At 33.8% G+C, this 18,226-nt stretch overlaps 1 protein-coding gene across 3 annotated transcripts in view; it reads left to right on the top strand.

The window, feature by feature from the left end:
- Positions 1 to 18,226, top strand: part of SSBP2 (single stranded DNA binding protein 2) — a 309,703-nt gene that overhangs the window by 95,293 nt on the left and 196,184 nt on the right. For all 3 annotated transcript variants that reach the window (XM_060091793.1, XM_060091794.1, XM_060091792.1), the window contains exons 3-4: positions 2,335 to 2,396; positions 14,103 to 14,187. In XM_060091793.1, the coding sequence (XP_059947776.1) occupies positions 2,335 to 2,396; positions 14,103 to 14,187 (147 nt within the window). The remainder of the gene's footprint in view (positions 1 to 2,334; positions 2,397 to 14,102; positions 14,188 to 18,226) is intronic.

Below are 18,226 nucleotides of genomic sequence, written 5' to 3'. Positions count from 1 at the left end.
CATATTCCTATGTATAACCATCTCTTCTTTGCAAATACCTAAAATGTTAGTTGTTGTTCATTGAATAACTGAAAGTTTTGTGTTAACTTCAGTATGATGAACCAAAGTTTTAGCTGTTTCTGCCACAGACTTGCAATTTAAAGTGAGAAAGATGAACTTTACTTACGATACAGTAAAGAATGTTTGAGGATGAAAAAGATGATGTATGTGAAACATTTTGAGTTTCTCTTAGGAATAATAAGATGTAATACTGTTTAAAATACAGATGCATTACCTTCAGACTTCCTCTTGTGAAAGACCATATCAAATATAAACCATATAGTTATTTTCCTAGAGTACCTTATCTCCTGGAATAGCTGATGATTGGTTGTGGAAGTTGTGAAGGTATAGGAAGGAGACTGCTTGGTAGCTGATGTGGTGCAGTGGGACTCATTTAGACTGTGAGTCTAATCCAACCTCCAGCACAGTCTGGCACTGAGAGCTAGTCCTGCTACTTTGACTCTTCATAAGTCATCTCACATTCTCCTTTTAATTATTTCACAGTTGTATTATGAAAAGTCAAGATGAACTGAGATGAAACATAAGGACACTACTTTAAAAAACTTACTGTTTATATGCTTAGGATGATTCCAGGGGTTAGGAATATTAGTGTGTCTGGGGCACATCTGTGAGGTCTATTATTATGCCCTTTCAAGAAGACTAGTGAAAAAATGGTAAGAGAAAGGATTGAGAGAAAGATGAGACACAGGTTTCTGACTAAATTATAACTTTAGCAGGACATCAGAGTTTTATTTCTCATAAGATTCATTAAGTACCATTCCTTATTTTTTCATGAACCAAACAGACAGAATACTGATCAACTGAAATTATCAGATAAAAGGTAGTATATTTTAAAAAAATTTTTTTGAGTGTTACTGCTTAGGAGAATTCAAGCTAGGATCTGGCTTACATTTATATAACATGTTCTGGTTCATAGATCACATTTAAACTTTATAAATTCAAGTTCATTAATTGCTAGAGTTTCACCTTTTAGCTCTTTTTAAAACTGGTTATCACATATATAATTTTCTAATCTTTAGAAAGTTCATTTGTTTTTTGAGAGCAAATTACTTGTCTATGTCAAGGTTCCCAGTGGTTTATATTTTAGGTACATAAGAACTCTAAAAATGTAATCAGTTTCAGTTATTTTAATTGCACTTAAGTTTTGCATCTCTTCCTTAGGTTTTGATTTTCTTTTCTTTTTTTACATTTAGGGCTACTTCTTGAGTTTTTATTTTTAAATGTTTTTGTTTTTTATCCTTTTGGGATAACTTCTTCCATAGTAGGTGATAGAAAGGATTCCTTGAATTTTTTGAAATCTATAATTATAGTTGTTTACTTCCTAGTAGTGTTAAGGGCCTGTGGGCACATTTTATTGATTGGTGTATTGTTAAATATTTTTAATTATTTAAAAAACTACAGGATATACTTATACATAAGGATTGTTTGTTTTCAAAGCTGGATCACCTTAGCTAAAATTATAACTTACATTTACCTTTTCTCTTTATCCTCCTTCACTGTTTTGTTTTCCTCCACAGCATTTGTCACCTTCTATTTCTAATGTAAATACAATTTCCTTTTTTTGTTTATTTGCTTGTTTATGGCCTATCTTCCTAACTAAATTATTATCTCCCTGAATGCAAAGATTTTTATCCTTTCTGTTGACTGTGATCCAATGCTTAAAAAAGGCACTGTATAAGCACCCACACAGCTTTCCAATTTTTAAATTTAATTTGTAAAAGCATTTAGTCAGAACTTGTAATTTTGAGAATATTGACCTTGTTTTAAATGTTCATTATAGTGAACTCCAACTCATCTGAAATATAAATAATTGGAACGTTTATGTCACCATCTTTTTAAAATTCTTATGAAAGTCATATGCCTTCTTACTCCCATCCCCTCAAATAAGGAACTTATTAACAAATTCAATCCTTATAGTATAATTTAGAGTCTACATATTAAGCCCAGTCTCTTGCAAGTTTCTGGGTTAGTGGTGATAACTGATTTTCATATTGGTGTTAATAATGGTGATTTTCATGTGCCTTAAGATCCTGAAATGTCTTCTGAAATTATGGCATAGTGGGAAGCAAATTCAGGAAAATAATGGTGGCATCTTCTCTCAAACTATCCAGTCAGGAAATCACAATATAAAATGAGTATTTTTAAAACTTGAGTAAAGAATAATATGAAAATCTTATATATTATCATAATATTTTAAATGGAAAAATATTGCTTTATAATATGTGTGAGAAGTATTATTAGGAAAGTATTTAATATCTCTTTTATTCATTTTAGATAAGATGGGAAAAAAACATCACATTGGGGGAACCACCAGGATTCTTACATTCTTGGTGGTGGTAAGTATCTTTAATTCCATTTTCACTAGATTGATGATGCATTTCAGTAGGCCTGCACTGTACCTGTTTATGATTTCATGCCTCTCATTTATACTTTTTCATTTTCTACAATTATTTTCTGAAAGGTAGCACTTAGAAAAATAAAAAACAAACTCAAAACCAGCATTAATGTTATTTAACTTAAAGATACTTCTATTAAATCAAGCTGGAATTGTGACCAGTGTGTGGAATCTCCAGCTAGAAGTATGATATTGTATTAGTCAGCTCTGGCTACCGTAATAAAATACCATAGACTGGGTGGCTTAAACAACAGAAATTTATTTTCACACAGTTCTGGAGGCTAGAAATCCAAGATCAAGCTGCTGAGCATGGTCTGTTTCTGGTGAGAACTCTCTTCCTGGCTTGTAGATGGCTGCCTTCTTACTGTGTCCTCACATGGCAGAGAGAGAGAATGAGAGAGAGAGACCAAGCACGTGCTAGCTAACTAACTAGCTTTCTGGTGTCTCTTTTTATAAGGGCACTAATTGCCCATGAGGGCCCCACCCATGTGACCTCATCTAAACCCGAGGCTACTGAAGGTAGTGGTGGTGATGGTGGTAAATTATTAGGAGAGAGAATAGTCCAAAAAAGTTTGAAGTAATTCTGTATAGACTCAGAGCTAGAACTGACTAGGAATGTACACAAAGATGGTCAGTCAGTACTAAAGGCCCAGTTGATATCAGAACTTATAAATTTTATTGTGGTACAAGTATGCCCAGGTATGTGACTTTTCTGCAGCAGTAGTTGTTGGTCTAGGTATTCAAATGGACAAGCTAGGCTTTTCTTTTTCTTTTATTTTAAAAAAATTTCTTCAGTTAGGAGCATTTCCTGTTCAGTACTTTATACATTCATCTCTCAACATCTTATTCAAAAGAAAAAGCAAAAGTTCTCTTCTAGTGCTGTGCACGTGGTTTCCTTGGTCCGTTACTTCATGCCATCATCTTTTTAATCTCTCTCCTGAAAACGTGCTTTACTAGAAGTTCCATGGTGAATAGAACCACACTTGGTCAGTTGTGGTTGTGGGTTTCCCTTATTTGTCTCACATATGTATGTCAGGAACAGGTGCAGTCCTTTGGTTCAGAGTTGTTCCTTTATTTGGAACAACGGTTCACTGCAGTTAAGCAGTGTCATTGTGCTGTTTTCCTGGGGTTTAAGACTGACCTCTTGTAACATATAGTGGTATAAAAGTCAGTTTTTCATTTTACATAGTCTGTATTTATGATATCTAGATCTAAACTAGAAATGCTTAATTATTTGCTGAATGTAGTTGAGTTTCCCACTTGTTGACACCCTTATATTTTGTATGTTTCCTATTAGGTCTGCAAAGTGACACAAGAAACCACTTTAGAAGTCTGTCCCTATTGGATTAGTGGGTTAACAAAATGAGGATTTTAAGTTTTTCATTATAGAATTAATTCTATTTCTTGCACCTGTTTCTGTTTTACTCCCTTTCTCATGAATTTAACCTATCCTCTTACTGTAAATGGTTGATAAAAACTCACTGAATACTTTGGCTTTTTGCTTCCATCAAACTTTAGTTTTTTTGGTCTTTGCTATCAGAAGGTATAGCTCTTAAATCTGCTGTTGCCCTTCCTTTTTCTATGGCTGTTAGATTCAGGGGAGCTCTTCCTCTGTGGTTTTGGTATTTTAAGAAATTTTTACTTAGTTAGAGATATCAAAGAAATTGTAAATAATGAGCATAAATATTTTTAGACCATATTTATTTTAATTTAAATCTAACACATGCAAAAGGTACATTATTTTCAGTGTTTTTAATGTTCTTCCCTAAAACTATCAATACTAATGTACCTTTTGAGGTGCCTACTTTGTCGATATAAATCAGTGATTCTTAATGATTTTGAAGTCATGGGGTCCTCTGAGAACTGATGAAAAGCTGTGTATCCCCTCTTCCAGGAAACTGCCCAGATCCTAAGCTTTCCTGATCATTGTGTGTAGCCAGCCGTGACTGTGGGCCTTAAATCCAGCAGAGGATTGATGGATGGAAAAAAGATGACTTTTTTTTTTCAGCTGTTTCAGTGGTCCCTTTGATTTTTTGTTTTTAATTAAGACTTTATTTATCTTTTAGAGTAGTTTTCAGTAGGTTCACAACAAAATTGAGGGGAAGGTAGAGATTTTCCTTATACCTCCTGCTTCCACACATATATAGCCTTCCCATTATCAACATTCCCCACCAGAGTGGTACATTGCTGTAATTGATGAACCTACATTAACACACTAAATCACTCAAAGTCCATAATTTGCATTACAGTTCATTTTTGGTGTTGTACATTCTATGGGTTTGAACAAATTTAAATGACATGTATCCACAATTATAGTAATATACAGAGTATTTTCACTGTCCTAAAAATCTATGCTCTGCCTCTTCATCCCTCCCCACCCACCCTCCACCCCTGGTACTCACTGATCCTTTTATTGTCTCCATAGTTTTGCCTTTTCCAGAATGTCATTTAGTTGAAATCATACAGTATGTGGCCTTTTCAGATTGGATTTTTTCACTTAGCTATATGCATTTAAAGTTTCTCCATGCCTTTCCATGGCTTGTTAGCTCTTTTCTTTTAGTGCTGAATAATATTCCATTGTCTGGATGTACCATGGTTTAATTATTCATTCACCTACTGAAGGACATCTTGGTTGCTTCCAAGCTTGGCAATTATGAAAAAGCTGTTATAAACATCCATGTGTAGGTTTTTATGTAGCCATACATTTTTAGTTCTTTTGGGTATATACCAAAGAGTGTAATTGTTGGATCATATGCTAAGAATATGTTTAGTTTTGTAAGAAGCTGCCAAACTGTCTTCTAGACTGGTTGTACCATTTTCCATTCCCACCAGCAACAAATGAGAGTTTCTGTTGCTCCACATCCTGGCTAGCATTTGTTGCTATCAGTGTTCCAGATTTTGGCAATTCTAATAGGTGTGTAGTGGTATCTCATTGTATTAATTTGCATTTCCCTGATGACATATGACATGGAGCATCTTTTCATATGCTTATTTGTCATCTGTGTATCTTTTTTGGTGAGGTATCTGTTAAGGTCTTTGGCCCATTTTTTTTTTTTTTTGTGGTACGCAGGCCTCTCACTGTTGTGGCCTCTCCCATTGCGGAGCACAGGCTCCGGACATGCAGGCTCAGCGGCCATGGCTCATGGGCCTAGCCACTCCACGGCATGTGGTGGACCGGGGCATGGACCTGTGTCCCCTGCATCAGCAGGCGGATTCTCAACCACTGCGCCACCAGGGAAGACCATGGCCCATTTTTCAATTGAGTTGTTTTTTTTTTCTTATTGTTGAGTTTTAAGAGTTCTTTATGTATTTTGAATAACAGTCTTTTATCAGATGTGTGTTTTGCGTATATTTTCTCCCCGTCTGTGGCTCGTCTTCTCATTATCTTGACATTGCCCTTTGCAGAACAGAAGTTTTTAATTTTAACAAAATCTAGTTTATCAATTATTTCTTTTATGTATTGCGCCTTTAATGTGATACCTAAAAAATCATTGCCATACTCAAGGTTATCTTGGTTTTCTTGTAAGTTAACTTCTAGGAGCTTTATTGTTTTATACCTTACATCTAGGTCTGTGATCCATTTCGAGTGAATTTTTGTGAAGGATTTCTAGTGTCTACATTCTTTTTTTTTTTTTTTTTTTGCATGGGGTGTTGTCTAGTTGTTGCAGTATCATTTGTTGAAATGACTATCTTTGATCCATTGTATTGCCTTTGTTCCTTTGTCAGATCAGTTGACTATATTTATATGGGACTATTTGTGGGCTCTCTTTTCTTTCCCATTGATATATTATCTATTCTTTACCAATACCACACTGTCTTGATTACTGTAGCTTTACAATAAGTCTTAAAGTTGGGTAGTATCAGTCTTCCATTTCTGTTCTTCTTTATTATTGTGTTGGCTATTCTGGGTCTTTTTCCTTTATAAACTTTAGAATCAGTTTGTCAGTATCCATGAAATAACTTGTTGGGATTTTGATTGGGATTGCATTGAATCTATAGATCAAGTTTGGAAGAACTGACATCTTGACAATATTGAGATGCCTGACCTTTTTATCCTTAACTCTTTAGAGCTGGGCTTCATAATCTGTGCCCTAGGTTAGGGATTCAGAACTGCCTTTTTTCAGGTTGTCCCTTTTTTTTTTCTTTTTTTTTCTGACTGGGAAGGCTGTTGCTGCTGTTGAGGTCCAGATGATTAGGATAACGTGTATTCTTTGAGAACTTACTGCTTGCTCATTTGGTTATACTAAAAGTCCCTGTTGGATGGACCAGTTGCATTTTTATGATGACTTCTCACTTCTGTCTTTTATAGAATATTTGCAAGTGGAGTTTTCCTGTTGTTTAAGCCTTTTCACCAAATATTTACTGTGCAAAATTATGCTGCCTTCAAGGAAATAAGTAGTAGGAGAGATAAACAATTAATAGTATTATAACTGAGGTATGTACTGGTTATAATAGCAGTACAGGAGGAATACTTACATCAGCTTGGGAGAGGTAGGAAAGGCTACACAGGGAAAGTGAATCTGAGCTGATTTGAAAGTTGAGTGAGAAAAGGGTATTTAGGGCAAGGAATGGTTAGCATGAAATCTTAAAAGTGATCCTCATGCATTCAAGGAAAGGCAGGTCTCTTGGATCAGTTGAATTGTAGATGCAGTACTATGAGGTGATAGAATATAAGGCTAGAAACAAAGGCAGGGGTCAGACTATGAAGTCCTGGAGTACATCAAGGACTTTGGACTAGAACTCAAAGATTTTAAACAAGGTATATGACATGATTAGCTTTGTGCTTTTAGATACTTGGCATTACCATAGACATGGATTGAAAAGGATTGAGAGCAGAGGCAGAGTCTAGTTTACAGGGCAGTTGTTATTGTCCAGTTGAAAGGTTATTAGGTGATGGACCCCAGACAGTGAACACTGAGTGGAATAGATTGGAGGTGAATGAAGAAGTTGCCAAGTTTTAGATTTGGATGGTAGGATGAACACCGATGCCATTGATTGAGTGAGGGAGTATAGAGAGAGCAATAGGCTTTGGAAAAAAGACCATGATTTAGCTCTGACAGATTAAATTTTGAGATGCTTGTGTCACATTCAGAGAGAGATGCCCTATACAGTCAGAGATCTGGATCTGTAGGTCTGAGACAGGCCCATAATGGTTTGGGAATTATCAGCATAGACTATACTGTAGTGAAGAGTGTTCATGGGTGAAACTGCCAGTGTAACAAGTAAGAGCAGGGCCTGGGGTTGGGACTCTGGGGAAAGTCAACCTTTAAGTGTAGGTGGATAAAGAGGAGCCTCAAAAGAAAATACTTAGAGAGGAAGGAGGGTAGTCAGGAAAGAATAATGTATGGGAACCAGGAAAGGCATTCAAAGGAGAGATTAAATATGCAGCAGGTAAAAGTAAAACAAACAAACAAACAAACAAAAAGCAACAAGTATTTTCCTGAATCGGGAAGTAAAGTGAACTTTGGTGGTCTTGGGGAGAACAGTTTCAGTGGAGTAGTGAAAGTGAAATTTAGAAGGCTGTTATATTTCATTTCTCCAGCTCCAAGTTTATGGAGAGTAGTTGAAGTGTGTGGTGATGTGTGTAGTAGTTTCAGGATTAACAATGGAACAGGACCTAACATTTTTATTTTTAAAATTGAATAGATTTGAGCATGTATATAGATTGAGGTGAAAAGAGTAAGAGAGGTTGAAGATGCATGAAAGAGCAATAAACATGCACAAAAATGCAGAATAAACTACAGGAGAGATGAGGGGCAAAGGCCTTGGAGAGAGAGGAGGAGGGGAATTTCTCCTTTTAGTATGGGATAGAGGAAAGTGTGTGATTTTACTTTCTGGAACCGTTTTTCTTGTTTTTGATATGATTTCCATGATCATTTCTTTTCTTCTTTCCCACTTTGCACCATGCCCCAGTGCTGTCATATTTCTTAGGCCTCCCTCCTGTGTTCATTGCATTTACCTTGATCAAATCCCTCTTGAAAGCGTATTTCCTCTTAGTATGCTTTAATAAAAGTTCTCAACTCTCTTCCATGAATTTCAGAAATAAAAATGCCAAGAAACTTCTTTCCTCTGAAACTAATGTCCTTTTAGATTTGTGTAATTCAAAAATACACACTTTTTGAAACTTCCTATTTAAAGTTTTAATGGCAGAAACTGTGACTCAGTTTTATTTAATATTATATGTAAAACACCTTTTGAAGTAACTTTGGGCTCATGTATTTATATCCTGTAATTAAATATGTATAACATTGCAGAGAAAATAAACTAATAACTAAGATTATCATGAGAATCCAGTTTCTGTCACTTGGCAGTGGAAAGTCAAATCTTGCAGCAAGCTAGCACTCTAATGATTTTAGAATCTAACGATGCCATCAGGTATAGCTAAGAATAACCAAATACTTATGTGAAAATAATAGCATTGGAATTAGTCAGCAGGCTTACTAGAATGGTATAATATTTGTAATTGGTAGACTAGTTCTTACTCATTAGTTCTTGCCTGTAATAGGCATTGCGTAGCTAATTATTTACTTGAATTAAGTTAAACTAAACATCAATATAAGACAATGTAGGCAACAACTAGGATAGAAGAAGAGTATAATCACAGTGATGAGGGAATAAATAGTATTAGCAAGAGAGAAAGCAAAGAACACAGGTGGTCAGGCTATCGGGGAGAAGGGAAATGTGTCTGGGAGAGTAGGAAAGGAATGTGGAATACAGAGGAAGATTTGGTGGGGAGAAGACATTGTAAAAAAAAAACTGATGGAATCTTCCATTAAATGCAAAGGATTAGAAAGGAAATTGAGGCAAATTTTACTTAATAAGAAAACTTTCTTTCTGGCCATAATAACTCTATGAGACTTTTCTAGAATACTTTTAATACCTTCATACTTATTTTAAAAGTACTTTAGTGTAAATCATCTTTGTATCTGCACAAAAGTCTGTAAAATACATAACAGATATTTTCTCTTTACATAAAAAAACTAAGGAACAAAAGTATTTGCTCAAGATCAAACTCAGAATTAAAGTTTTCTGAATTGTAACCAGTACTCATCTCAGTAACAGATATTATTTCTTAAATAGGGAGCAGAATTTAGTGGCCCACTATTAATAAGACACTAATTACAGCCCCCTTTTGAGCATCATGAGTGGCTAATTCCAGACAGTAGATATAAATGACTCAGAAAGGTTGTCTTTTCTGAGTCCAGTCTGTCTTGAGGCATCCATGGATCACTGGCAGCTTGTGTAGGGTGAGGAGGTGGTTGCCATAGGTTACTCAGGAAGTGAGTTGGAGTACAGGGGTAGAAGGTAGGATAACAAAGTGTTTGCTGTCTTATCCAGGACAGGTATCTATCTACCATACTCTTGTAACAGCTGATGGTGCTCACACTGCCAGAGCTGTATAAACCTGCCCATAATCAGGCATATAAGGCATCTTTGAAATAAGAATTTTTAATACCACACTCACATTAGAGGCAAAACAATGTAAGATAAAATGTTCAAGCCCAGCTCTGCCATTTCTGTGGCACTTGTGTGGCCACTTGTGTGCCACTTAGGTAAATTATTTAACCTTTTGAAGTCTCAGTTCCCTTATCTATAAAATGGGAAAATAATAGGAGGATTAAATGATGGAAAATGTTTAGTATATGATGCTTGAATTTCACACATACTTATTAAATGTAAGCTATTTTGATGGTACTTTAAAATATGAATTTGTTACTAATCCAGGATTATGTGAGAATTTTATGATAGTGGAGCAAAATTTAATGCTTACATTTTAAAAAGTATTAAGCAGTGCTAAGGAATGATACAAGTACATGTATGTGGAAGTTCTAAGGTGATGAGCAGGTACATGTACATTTCACTACGCTCCGTAGTGTTACGAATGGATAGTTTTCTTCAATATAGGTTAAGAGTAACTAACATTAATTGATAATGTATTTTGGGGACAGTCAACAAGAAATAACTTCCTTAGTTATTTTAAGACTTGAACTTATAATAACATGACTTACTCCTCAGAAAAAAATGTCTTCCCCAGGGGATTTTTTGCTTCTTTTAATTTTTATTTTCATAGAATTCTAGATCTTGCCAGTGGCATGAAGGTTATGTAATTACGTTAGCATCCCATCTTCTGGGACACATCTGGCATGTTTACCCACCCTCGTAGACTTCTCTGACAACCATTTTGCTTTCTATGTTCCCTAGAGAAATTGAAAGCTAGCTAGTCACTTTGAATCACATCCTCAGGATAGAAGGAAAAAGTATTTGGATGAGATCCTCAACTTGGAAATCCTGTGTTTTTTTTAACTTAGGTGGGGAAATTTTTAATAATAATAAATGATACAAGAACAAAGATTTCAATACTGTGCAAGTTTTGCTTCTCTGTATTTAGTCTCTATCTTCTTCATTTGTAAAATAGAGATTTTTCACTAGTTTCTGCTTAGGAATAAAGAGACTGTAAATCTAAAGCATTATTCATGAATATCAATCTACCACATTTCAAGGATAGTGTTTTGGTTTCAGGCTTTGGATTAGAGAAATTGAAAAGCTCCTGGGCCTCCAGCATGTCAAGTTGTAGAGAGAGGAAGTCTGTATTTGTTGATTACTATAACTTTACAGTATAGTTTGGAATTGGGAAGTCTCTAGCTTTATTATTCTTTCTCAAGATTGCTCTAGCTATTCAGGGTCTTTTGTGGTTCCATACAAATTTTAAGGTTATTTTTCCTGTGAAAAATGCCATTGGAATTTTGATAGGGATTGAATTGAATCTGTAGATTGCTTTGGGTAGTGTGGACGTTTTAACAATATTCTTCCAATCCATGGCATGGAATATCTTTCTATTTTTTTAATTTCTTCTTCAATTTCTTTCATCAGTGTCTTATAGTTTTCAATGTATCGCTCTTTCACCTCCATGGCTAAATATATTCCCAGGTATTTTTTTCTTTTGGATGTATTTGTAAGTGGGATTGTTTCTTAATTTCTATATCTAATAGTTCATTGTTAGTATAGATTCACAAAAACAAACATCACAAATTACAACAGACTTTTGTATATTGATTTTTTTATCCTGCAACTTTACTGAATTCATTTATTAGTTCTAACAGTTTTTTGTGGAATCTTTAATAATTAGAGTCTTCTTTCTTTTTTCTTATAATAATTAGAGTCTTCTTTCTTTTTTCTTAGTCTATTAGCTAATGGTTTGTCAAGTTCGTTGATCTTTTCAAAGAACCAACTTTTGGTTTAATAATTTTCTTTTTTTTCTTTATTTCATTTATCTCTGCTTTAATCTTTATTATTTCCTTCTGCTAGCTTCTTCTGATTTCTTCTTTGACCCATTAGGAATGTGTTGTTTAATTTCCACAAATTTGTGAATTTTTCTGTTTTCCTTCTGTTATTGATTTCTAACTTTATCCCATTGTGGTCAGAGAACATACTTTGTGTAATATCTATCTTTTTAAGTCTGTTGAGACTTAATTTGTGCCCTAACATGTGATCTATCCTGGAAAACGTCCCATGTGAACTTTAGAAGAACGTGTATGCTTTTTGTTGGTTAGAGTGTTCGGTGTATGTCTATTAGATGTAGTTGGTTTATTGTGCCATTTAAGCCCTTTATTTCCTTGCTTGTGTTCTGTCTGCTTGTTCTGTCCATTATTGAGAGTAGAGAGTATTGATGTCTCTATTATTTTAGAACTGTGTATTTCTCCCTTGGATAAATGAGTTTAAAAGGATATATTTCTTTACCTTTATTCAAGGAAAAAATGTATAGGTAATGTAGGATTGTTAGAAATACCATATATAAAGTTATCTGCTTTAGTAATTTGGTTTATTATCCTTAATCTGGCTCTTGCAAATTTTTGACTTCCTATTAAATCCATAAAGAGAAACATTGTCATAATATTGCATATAATATTCTGTGATTAAACTAAATACAATTTAAAGACAACCATTATAAAATTTTGGTTTTAAGAGCTTTGAAGTTCCTTAAGAACATGAAAATGAGAATAATTGCAATATACTGTAATTTATAACACGCCTGATCCAGGTGGGAAACTTTAAGCTGTATCCTTGTCTGTGTATAATTCTTATACTTTTTATCCCAAAAGGGATAGAGGGAGGTCAGGTACAACTTTTAACTGCTTTCACTCTCCTGAAGGAATTGAAGTTTATTTAAATTAATTTGGTCTTTATTGTTTGCTTTGTATTTCTTGCTTATTGTAGAAATTTCAAAGGAAATAAATGCCAGTACTTAATCTTTCATATTTTTCACCTCTAAGGGTAATCTTATTTTACTGAATTAATTGTGTTATAAGGCATACAGAATGTTTTATCCTAACTGAAGAGAGAGACCCAGGTTAAATGAGACTTCAAGGGTCAAAACAAAGAGACCAGTTTGATTTACCAAGTTTTATTGTACCATTGTTAACTGTGCCCTCAGCCCAATGACCTGCCTTAACAATATGTATGCATTTTAAGCTTTTGTGCAAGCTAATTATAGTGTTGATGATATTATTAATAATATGCTTACTATAAGACCCTGTGTTTATTTTGTATAATTTAATTTTCTCAGCAACCCCATTGTATAGAGGAGGAAATTCCTATCTGTTTAAACAAATTGAGCTAGTAGTGGGAGGGAGTCTCAGGAGGGAGGGGATTATGGGGATATATTTATACATATAGCTGATTCACTTTGTTGTACAGCAGAAACTAGCACAACATTGTGAAGCAATTATACTCCAATAAAGATTAAAAAAAAAGAGCTAGTAAACGGCAGGAACAGCTTTTGTCTCAAATATGTCCTGTTCCAAAACTTGTGCTGTTAACCACTCAGCTTAACCTACTTTCCAATTCTATAGAGTGGGAAATGTATAATAAAAAATACTTGTTGATCAGTAAAATTACCTTTGTTTATTGCCAGTACTTTCAGCCATTTTCTTTGCTGATTTTTAATCCCTTGCTCATGTTTGTTGTTAATTTTATAAATGGGAGGATGACTGGGGCCATATGTTTTGTAAGCAGTATAATTATTTTTTCTCAACCAGTTCTGTCTTGCTTTTTCCCATTGTTCTTGAGTAGGAAGAAAAAAAGAAAGTTAGTGTGAATTTTTTAATTTTCAAAATTACTAACCTGTCTTTGTAATTACAAGGGAAAACCAGAGGATATTTTAAGAAAATATATTTATTTGACAGGTGTGACTTAACGGTCAGGGTAGGGTATCGGTCTGGGGATTGGACAACAAAATTATCTTGAAAAAATTAATTCCACTTTTATAAATAAAGTTACTTTAATTCCTTAATGATTAAATTGGTATTTTTAAAACCTTTTCATTCTTCATGGGGAAGTTGTGAAAAGTATTATAATTATTTCAATCATGTGTTTAAGTCATGTAAATAGACAGTTAAGAATGACAGTCTAAATTTTTTTAAATTAAATTTTCATTTTGGAAAAATCTTAGCATTTCTGAACAATGGCTGGGTTATACCCTATTATTACATGACGAGCCTTGTCTGTATTTAAATCTTTCAAATAAATATTTGTCTTGAAGAAGAAAACACATTTTGTGTAAAGAACATTTGTCTTCTAATTTTTGGAATTGTGATCTCTCATTTGACATTATATGATTTTCTTAATGTTACCATAATTACTTTTTTAGTGTATTTTGGGATCTCTACTGTGCAGCTCCAGAAAGACGGGAAACATGTGAACATTCAAGTGAAGCAAAAGCCTTCCATGATTATGTAAGTTACTATATAATTTTGCTAAGTTATATTGTCAGTTTTCTTCTTAACCACTGTTCTTGAAAAATGCATTGGACCATCCATTTTTTTCCTTTGGTACTTAAGAAATTATTTTTTGTCTTGGGAAGTAGGCTCATCACTTTAAAAGTGAAATGGGCTTGTGAGTCTTGTTGAAGAAACTTAGGATAAGAGAGTAGTCCTAACTCCAGGATGTTAAAGGTGTTTCTTATCTTTAAGTGTGCCTGATTTGTGAAGTTGCAGATTTATAAAAATTTAGTAGTAATTATTCCACAAAATTCATCATAAGAATTCTGTAAGTGAAAAGTTCCTCTTCTACATATAGCATTTTAAAAATATATAGAAATATTACATTATTCTCTTTTGCAACTTTAAGTTACACATCATAAGGCTAAATATCCCCTTCACTGAATTCAGTTCCATAAATAAATTTATTGTAAATTAAAGGAAATATAAGATAAGAGAGCAAAAGAGTCTGGGCAAAAATGAAAATGTGAAAATTTTTTTTAATTCTTAAGGAAGAGCAGTGGCCTATCCTTGACTAGGTGATGTATACTGAGTGTTTTTTTAGAAGAAGTGTAAATGTGATTTTAGAGAGTTGATGGCATCAGGAAGTAAAATTGTAAAAAAAACCCAAAAAGTTGGGGGGGGGAGTAGGTTTTCTTTAGGGAAAAATAACATTTAAGAATGAGGAGACTGTGTTTTGAAGGGGCTGGGAAAACACTGTGTTTGGAGAACTGACCATAAAAGACATGCAGATTGAGTTTGGGATGGAGGAAAACCAGTTTCCTTGGTGTGGAGGAAGTGGAATTGGGCCTGGAGCCTGAGGAAATATCGATTTTAAGTACCTAAAACTTTACCAGAAGGATACATGTTTGGTTGGTAGAAGGGAGGCATCATTCTGTGTAAACAGCCTTTAAAACCAGAACCAGGGCTCAAAGGGGAAAAAGAACTTGTTCTTCCAAAGGAAATACCTCAGCCTTAATCTGAAGAGTGGAACTAGCCAGAAGAATTATAACCCCAAACACAGCACAAGGAATAGTATGCAGATTTAAGAGAAGTGAAAATCTTGGGCATCTTGTAATACTGTGTAATACTTTAAACGTATACTAAACTGATTAAAGTGAGACTGCTTGTGATTACTTCATCTGATATTGATTGTACTCATAAAGCTTGCTATGTGCTAAACACTAGCTCTTGGGGACAAGGTGAGTGAAAGAGATGCTGCTGCATATAAAGAAAAAGTACAGAAAAGGCAGATAAGGCAGGGCCCAGGACATGGCATTTATTTGAACAATCTCCTTCTCCTTTTTCACCTTTGGGTAATGGCTGTAAAGTAAAGCAGAGACCCAACCACGAAGAGTGTAAGGATTTTGGCTAGAGTGAGATACTCATCTCATCCGTCTCTTACATCAAGAAAGACGTGCCTAGGTTTGGCCTGCCAGCAATGGGAAAGGTTTTTAAAATAACCACTAATTTTGACAACTAGATGGCATTAGATAGTATCAGTGTTCTGCTGTTAAGGGTGTACAATGTTTATGGATCTACATCTTAAGAAATTAATTATATAAGTACTTTTTCAAAATTCCATTGTATAGAAAGATGCAGCCTTCTGTTCACCATGGAGATCTTATAGGAAACACTGAACTAATTTAGTATCTCCTTCTTAGAAGCATAGATAAATCATCATTGTTGTCATAGCCATCATCATCATCGTAATTGTAATCATTTTGCATCCACAAGGTGCTTTCGGTATTTCAGAGAGTACTCACTTTAGAAACCCACTTAAATATTTCAAGGTTTTTGAAAATGAGCATTGACCAGAGGTAGGAGTGAAATTAGATTTTATAGGAAGAATAACCCCTTGCCATGTAATTTGGTCCTAGAAAATGTAGTTTAGAAAAAAGTCAGTATTTGGATTTTACAATTTGTTATGAATTAGCACATGCTTTATCAGATATTTCATAATTTTATCTTAAACATTAGTTTTAAGAGATTTGATTTCTTAGGTGGCATTTTTATTATACCTTTAAGTCAATTTATTTTTAATGGTGATACATCTCTAAATTTTTTCAAATGGAGGTTGCTGAAAAGATAGAGTTTGACTTACAGAATCTTATATTGCAATTGGATTTTTAGAAATGCATTTGTTTTCTGTAGCAAACTTTTATGGTAATTTTCATGGGTAGGATTTCCTGAATTCTTAATAGCAGATAATTTCTGAAAATGATCAACATAATTCATGTTTAATGTGTAAATATAGAAGTTTGAAAGACTCAGGGAAGAAAATAGGAAACAGGAACAAACAATAAGAGTTTGGTAAAATTCTGTCATGTAATATTGCTATATTAGAGTCCATTGGGAACCATTTCTAAGATAGTGATTAGTATGTATACCTACTGAATTTCAAGGTAGTTCTCAAGGAAGCATTCTGAAAAATATTTTCTTTATTAGCTGCATCTTCAGAGTAAAAAAATACTTGCATGTATAAATTCTGATATGTTTAAAAAGTACTCTCATTATTTTCTAGTCTTCACTTATCTATGAGATTGAATGGATAATGAAAGATAAACTACTTTTTTCTTTTATTTTTTAAAATTTATTTTATTGAAGTATAGTTGATGTACAATGTGTTAATTTCTGCTATAGAGCAAAGTGATTCAGTTATACATATATATATATTTAAATATCTTTATTGGAGTATAATTGCTTTACAGTGGTTTGTTAGTTTCTGCTTTATAACAGAGTGAATCAGCTATACATATACATATATCCCCATATCTCCTCCCTCTTACGTCTCCCTCCCATCCTCCCTATCCCGCCTCTAGGTGGTCACAAAGCACCGAGCTGATCTCCCTGTGCTGTGCAGCTGCTTCCCACTAGCTATCTGTTTTACATTTGGTAGTGTATATATGTCCATTCCACTCTCTCACTTTGTCCCAGTTTACCCTTCCCCCTCCTCGTGTCCTCAAGTCTATTCTCTTCGTCTGCGTCTTTATTGCTGTCCTGCCCCTAGGTTCTTCAGAACCATTTTTTAAAAAAAGAGATAGAGGAAGCATAATGAGGTAAATTATGAATAATCCTTTTAATTAAAAAATAGGCTAAAGTGTTAAAAGTGATTATCTTTTGATACTGGGACTATGCATGATTTTTATTTTTATCTATATAGTTCTGTATTTTCCAAATATCTGTAGTTAACTTTATATATAGAAAAGTTACTTTAAAGCAGATTAAATTACACCTTACAGTGAGTTCTAATCTTTCTTCTAAAATTAGAAAATAAAAATCTTAGTAAAATAAAATTTAAATTTTAGGTGGTCATATGTTTTCATGTAACCATGTTATATTCATAAGCATATTTACCACTGCTCATGAAAGACTTTTTTGGTAAATGCACATACTAAAAGAGAGATATATAAACTGAATAGATGTAATTTTGAGCCATTCTATAATTTCTAATAACTTTTTGGTAATAACTATCCCAGAAACATTTTTGGCTTTTGGTTTTTAATTTTTTTTGGTTTGTTTTCTAATCATTGCCTTTTTAGAATATGGATTTTTGTCACCATATTATTTTATTTGCCAAATAATTTTAGATGCAGTGTTAATTAATATCTTTTTCCTCAAAAAATCACCCTGTTCATATTTATTGTGAGAAAAAGAAAAAGAGAGAAAACATTTAAGATTATTTTGACCTTTGCATTTATATTTTAAAATATATTAACTATTTAGCATCCATATGGAGTACCAAATATAAAATAATTATACCTTTATAAATCAGCAATTAATAGTATGTAGGGATGTACTTTTGGATGACAAAGCTATAAAAAATCACAAGGAAATGATTACATGTCAGGATAATGGTTCCTTATGAGAGATAGGAAGAGGTTATGATTGGGATGGGGCTCATGGCCGTGGCTTCTGAGATGGCTGGCAAAGTTCTTTTTTCCTGACCACAGTGGTGGTTACTTTACAATAACGATATGTTTGCTTTATAAAATTTCATAATGCCACAAGTTTA

The sequence above is a fragment of the Mesoplodon densirostris genome, chromosome 3 (genome assembly GCF_025265405.1).
Source record: "Mesoplodon densirostris isolate mMesDen1 chromosome 3, mMesDen1 primary haplotype, whole genome shotgun sequence".
Classification (NCBI taxonomy): Eukaryota; Metazoa; Chordata; class Mammalia; order Artiodactyla; family Ziphiidae; genus Mesoplodon; species Mesoplodon densirostris.
This window is presented reverse-complemented; position numbering and strand designations above follow the sequence as displayed.